The 7027-nt window shown below is 30.9% G+C and overlaps 1 protein-coding gene across 1 annotated transcript; it reads right to left on the bottom strand.

The window, feature by feature from the left end:
- Positions 1–2840: 2840 nt before the first annotated feature.
- LOC123301035 (26S proteasome non-ATPase regulatory subunit 2-like) lies at positions 2841–5986 on the bottom strand. Its single transcript, XM_044883763.1, has 3 exons — positions 5505–5986; positions 4611–5254; positions 2841–4474 (listed from the first exon to the last, which is right to left on the bottom strand). Exons 1-3 carry the CDS (start codon positions 5984–5986, stop codon positions 2841–2843), a joined length of 2760 nt encoding a protein of 919 aa, XP_044739698.1.
- Positions 5987–7027: the final 1041 nt, after the last annotated feature.

Genomic DNA, 7027 nt, shown 5'->3' with positions numbered 1-7027 from the left:
GCTTAGCACGCTATAAAAATTTCAGCTTGATATCTCTTTTCGTTTTTGACTAATCGTGATGACAGACGGATAGACGACAGACAGACAACCGGAAATGGACTAATTAGGTGACTTTATGGACACCTATACTAAAATTTTGTTCATAGCATCAATATTTTTAAGCGTTACAAACTTGGGACTAAACTTAGTATACCTTGGTATATTTCATATACATGATATAATATTGGATTTTTTCGAACCCTATATTTGAATGAAAATAACAATTTCTTTTCCTGAATAAATAAATTGAAGAGAATATTTGTTCTTGATTAAAGAAATTCTTTATATCAGTGTAACTGCATAACTCAAAATTAATCAAATTATCACTTAAACAACCTGCCTAATAAAAATACATCCCTTACTTTGTTTGTTAAGCGTTTATTATTATTTTTTTGTTAGTACAACTACGTATTTATGAATTTTTCTTTATTTTCATGCGTCAATAAATTTGTTTTTCCTTGAACGCGTTTTTCTTCTTTCTCTTATTCATATCATAATAATAGTAATAATAATAAGACATTCAAAACTTTGTATTTACCTTGCAACTGTTTTCTCCAGGCTGTATTTTGAAGGAACTGTAAATGTGAGAAGTACAAATGAAAATGTTGAGAACTAAAATAGTACTACCTCGACCCGTGTAGAATTCTATACATTATAAATGCGAAAGTAAGCATGTTTGTTTGTTTGTTACGCTTTCACGTTAAAATTAGCAAATGGTTTTTCATGAAACTGTACAGCAATATAGCTGATATATCAGGATAACACATGAACTATAATTTATAAAAATATATTTTTAAAAAATTAAATTTAATTTGACATTTACCATTTTTTAAATTTTTACAGAAATCTTTAATTTATTGTTCTAAATAATGATTAAAGATGGAGCAGATTTATGATTATCATTTTGCACCATAAATTAAATAATTCTGTAAAATAGTAAATGTCAAACAAATCATGGCCAACTATTCTGATATACTCAATGAATTATGACTATTTTACAAAATTGAAAACTCTGTATATCAAGGGAGGGTGGAGGCTATAAAGCGGTGGTTTTTACTTTTAAGCTCAATGAAGCGGGCGGGTATCAATCTAGTAATATATAAATGATACAAAATATCAATGGTAATTTATTTTCTTTCTGTTCATAGGCAATTTTATTACAGATATGATATACAAATAACATAATGAACAAAATTAAATCTTAATATTATTTTTTTAGCTTGTTTTTTTCAAAGTGGTTCATTTTTAAACAGTGAGTTTATTTAAACTCGAGAAATAATATATAAAATTTTTCTAAAATCGTCTTAGACACGTTTGGTACGTTTTGGATGACTTAACTAAAAATTCAACCGGCCTGGTAAATCAGTGATATCGATGGTAAACGCGATGCTTACCACGATGGTATCTGTCTTTAGCAAAGAACCCATTAGGAGGTGGTTCAAATCTCTTAGGTAATGTACAACCTTTTAAAATTCTAATGGTAATAATACATAAACTTTTGGGTGTGTTTTCATAAAAATGTGTAACATTGGTAAGTATCTCTGGTTAGATAAGTTTTGATATATTCTATATACACTTTTAAAAAATACAACCTGTTTAGGTATATATTATAGTTGAAAGTAAAACCGTATATTTTCTTGTATATATTTACAAAGAACCCTCATATTATAACAAAAGGATACCCTTATATTATTTGTTATTTGGAAATATGTAACTGTAACCTTACATTTTAGTTGGAAAATGTTACATCTATTTGATAACAACTTATTTTTTTCTTATATATTTTTTTTTAATTCAATGCCTTCACGCCCCTTACTTCATCGTCAGCTTATATCACTAATCCAAGCTTTTATGTTCATATTCAGAATAATATTATACTTAGTACTCCGAAAAAACCGTACTTCAAGTCATTTATGTATTAACTTAAAATATAAAATGCCAATGGAAGTTGACAAAAAGAGTAAATCACACCAAATAATTGTATCGTTTATCCAAGTATTTTGATAACTTGGGGGCATTTGTATAGCCTCCAAGTTATAGGATGGGTATTTTGGATTTTTATGTTCATAAATTATTTTCAACTAACTTTTCAAAATTTTCATATATTTCAAAAAAGAACAGTTGGTAGAATTTTTTATGTTAAAAATTAATTTTAAAATTATTAATTTCTGTTTTTTTTATTTACAGGTTTGTACCCAAATATGTTTCATTCAAATTCAATTATTTTTGGTAAGTTTATTAAAAGGAGTGCATTTTCGGACCTGTGATTTCGATTCATATTTTTTTGTACATTTTTATTAATCCAATCAAATTAATGATTTTGGAAAAATATTAATTTGAGGCCGAAAGAAGTTTGGATATATGATGGGGAAGGGGGGGAGGGTGTTCCTTTGGTGAGCTTCACTTAAAAAATTCGAGCAGCTACATTTCGAGAAACGTAGTTAAGGGGTACCTTTTTGAAAAATTCGAGAAAAACGCAAAAAAAAATGTTTGTTTGAAATTTGATGATCTCGGTGGATGGAATAATTTCGATCCAAAAAGTATAAAAATGTGGTTAATTTTATGATTGGATGCAGAGTTTCTGAGATCTCGCAATTTTTGGATGGATTTTAGCCCATATCGCGAAAACTATTCGCCCAGTCATCAAATACACCCAATTTTTGTATTTTTTGGGTCAAAATTACCTTATATACTAAGTTTCATCGAAATTGGAGATAAAAAAAAAAAAAATAAATTTTTATTTAGAATTTTCGATATAGAAAACAAAACAAGAATATATATTTATTTTCAACTTGAATATTTTAAGATACAATAATTTCAGGATTAATTTTTTTCAAAATAACAAACCCCTCTAAAATTGGTGTCAATGGAGCATATTCTTCAGTAGCAAGCTCAGCACGTTCTCCGTAACCTAACAGCACAGGTGTTGTATGAGTTTGAAATCCAGTTATAGTTTTTGGACGCCCAGCTTGTCCAACAATATCCACAGCCATACCTACTCGTACGGGTACTGGCAATGGATTTAAATCTTCATCGAACGTCACCAACATACGTGGTTGCATTGCAGCGACCAATGAATACAGTAAATAATGTGATTTACCCAAAATTATATTTTTCACATCCAAAAATGCTATTAAAGTCGATAAAATCCCTGCTACAGCCACGGGATTTAATAATTGACGATCACTATGATATGGACTTAGCGTAAGCGTTCCTTTACCTAGATGAGCCAAACCTTGTGCTAAACGTACCATAAACAAATTATTTGGATCTTTTGCATGATACTGAGCTAGCTGACGTAACATAGCAGCTAAGCATGCGTTGTTTGTACCGGCACCAATTAAACCCATTGCAAAAATTGCATTATGTGCTACTTCGGGATCGCTATCATGTGAAAATTTACTAAGTGTATCTAAAATTGGTAATTTTGGATTTGAAATTGATATTAAACCAAGCGCAAGTGGAACTGAACGACGTATAACAGGTTCACAATAACGAAGTAAATGACCGAATGTACGAAACGCCATTTCGCTGCCTATATCTTCGCCCATACTTATTAATGCAATACCTAAAACTGCTATAGCTTGTTTGCTACTCAAATCTTTATGTTCTTTTTCCTCTTTTTCTTGCTGTTGTTTTTCCATTTTTTCTTTTGATGGCTTCTCTTTTTCATAAGCAGTACTCGCGGCACCACTTCCATTTTCTTCAGAGGTACTCTCATAATGCTCCGAACAAATATGTAACAATTTTTGAACTTTTAAAACATTTCCAGTTCCAGCAAATGCACATACTTCAACCAGAGTAGTAGCCATTGATTTAAATGGTTCATGAATCACTTCTAACGCGGCCATTAATGCTTCAACTGCTTTATCTTGTCGACCTAAATGGATTAAACCTAAACCTAATGGTAAAAATCTTGCATACGTATTTTTTAAATCCATTTCAGATTTTTCCATTAATGTTTGAGTGATCGTTGCAGTAACGTCACTATTGCATGATCCAACCGCAATCATTCCACAAGCAATACTTGCAACTCCAATAATTTCCATTGTTGATTTCGAATCACTGAAAACTTGTTGTATAATTGTGAGTACATCTTGGCGATTAGAACCTGCATATGCTAAACCTAAGCCCAAAATTGCACCTAAACGCATCACGCCAGGAACTTCGTTTAGCACGTAATCGGAGAGTAAAGCCAAAGCAGGATCGCATTCGTTTCGGACACCACAATTAACAATCCCACAAGCTAATAATGCTCCAGATTTAATGTAATCCTCGGAAGAGTATAAATATTTATCAATTGGGGTTAAACCACCGTCTACATTCCAGAGCAAAATTAAACCTAGGGAAGCCGTGGCACTCATCATGCCATGCTCTTTGTTTTTAAATAACCATTTGTTTCCGTCAGTCATTAATAATTTATCTTGACCAAAACCTAGTTCAAAAAATTTATTAAAAATTATAATCAAATTGACTTGTGACTGTAAAAATTTATTGGGAAAACAGTATCCAAGTTTAAATTCCATCAAAGAAGTGGAATGTACGTGGAGTGTGGATTTTTGAATACTAACCAGCATTTACAAACCCATTAACAAAACTTGCCGCTAAATTTTGTCGTGCAGAATCAATATGGCCACTTACACCTCCAAACGGCGAACTTCGTGCTGATGTATAATTGGACGTAAATGAATCTAAATGTGATTTATAAACATCTTCTGGAGTTTTTGGTTCCATAATATCCAATTCTCGTCCTAAATTGATGAAATGATGATTCAAATGTGCATTGGACATAATATCCATTAAATCATCATAATTCTCCGTTGATTCCGGCAACTCAATAAAAATATGATTCCGTGCCAAAATAAAAGCTAGTTGTTTTTTAATTAATTGATCTGAACATTCATTAAATATTTGTTCAATTAATTTGCGATCATTGTATTGGATTGCCACACGTAAAGCTTGTGGATATTGTTTAAATTTTAGAAATAATTGCAGAATTGTTTTCATTAATGATGTAGAATTCGAATCTGTATCGTCTGAGATTGTATATGGAACACAAGAATGTAAATATAAGCAAACTCGTTCGTAAACATTTTCGTCCACATATTTAAATAGTAGTTCCAAATGTTCAATTTCCATGAGTAAGTCACATGCTTCGAATTCGACATTATGTGCCATGTTGTATGGAATAATTTGTTCGGCTAATGCTACTAATCTAAAAAATAAAATGACGGGCTAATATATCTATTCTCGACAATCAAAATGGCTTCAAATGTAAATGTTGGAATCCAGATTTTGTTTGGTAGTTAGCCCCTCTGAACTATAATCAGTTAAAAATTCATTTGGTTAGCTGTAAATAATTTTTAAAAACGAACGCTGGCTTTAAGACTATCAGAATTTGTGTGACTATTACAATTTGAAGTAAATTAGAGATTAGACATGCAAATTTTTAGTTTTCGACCAACCTATGGCGTATGTATTCACTTTCTGGACTATAATCAGGTAATTCATTCCATTCGCCAGCAATTTCTCCAGCTAAATGACGTACATACTCATGTCCCCATTGTGCAATATCCACGGGTGCAGCCAATAAATTATACTTCAAACATTCACGATTCTCACCCATTGTCATTGATAACACTGATAATATATCGGCACATAAACGTTTTGTATTCTTATCAGTGATTTTATCAAATACACGCTGTAATGTTTCATAATGGATACGCATAAATTTTAATGGTTTTGGTACGGAGGTCATCGACGTTGTTGAAGCACGTATTTGTGTGCGTAATATTTCTAAGGATTGATGGTATAAGGATTCATCTGGATCCTGTAAACGTTGTACACATAAATCTAATAATTCTTTTAATTGTTTATCTTCATCGGATAGTTCTTGTGGTGTTTCTTCGATTACTTTTATCGGTTTTGGATTTATTTGCTCTGGCATTTTATTTTCGACAAAATTTTTGTATGACAGTAAAATTATTATTTGAATTAATTCTTTTGTTTTTCAATAATTAGGACCGTGGAGCAGAAAGGGTGCTTTGTTAGATGAATAATACATACTTGTAACTTCGTGAGTGGCTTTCCTTTTCTCGAGTCTACCAAACATCTCTCTACGACTTTTTTCAAAAGTGCTGCGTTTTCAAATGAGCATGATAACGGCATATTTAAGCTATAATTTGTTGAACACTATGACCACTTGATAAAATTAATAATTTGTTGCGTCTAGATCAGAGTTCCGAACCACTTTTTGGCCTAAGAACTGGTCTACTGAAAAAACAATACTTTATGTAAACACTAGCTTGATACCCGCCCGCTTCACCGAGTTTAATAATAAAGACTGATAAAAACCATCGTGTTATAGCATTTACTTTTATGATTATTTTACATTTTACTTTATAAAATGTAAAATAGTCATAATTCATTGAGTATATCAGAACAGATGGTCATGAATAGGGGATCGGACTAAATTTTTTTTATCAATTCAGATGAAAAGTTCTCACTTCAGGAATAGAAAAGTGAAGTTGAATAATTAAACAAAGAGGAAGATATCCACTAGTGACGTCATACGTGAGTATTTTCATAGAGATTACATATAAAATTTTGTTTTTCTAGATAGAGATGGGCAACCTTTGAATGTAATCTTTGATTGCTCATCACTTCTTTGTTTTTAAATTAATTTTAATTTGAATTTCAAATTTAGTCATGGTTTCAAATCTAGTTTTACATTTTTATGGGTAACATGGCCAATTCGACATCAGGATTATCCAATATTGTATTTTTATCATTTTTATACATTTTGACGTTTACCATTTATGCAGAAACCTTTAATTTATGGTTCAAAAAAAAATTTAATTAATTAATTAATTGTTTTTAAATATATCTTTTTTAAATTATAGCTCATGTGTTAGCCTGATGTTTGATCTAAAGTTTCAATCAAATCCATTAAGTAGTTTTTACGTGAAAGTGTCACAATCAAACAAAC

This window comes from Chrysoperla carnea, chromosome 5 (genome assembly GCF_905475395.1).
Source record: "Chrysoperla carnea chromosome 5, inChrCarn1.1, whole genome shotgun sequence".
NCBI lineage: Eukaryota > Metazoa > Arthropoda > Insecta > Neuroptera > Chrysopidae > Chrysoperla > Chrysoperla carnea.
This window is presented reverse-complemented; position numbering and strand designations above follow the sequence as displayed.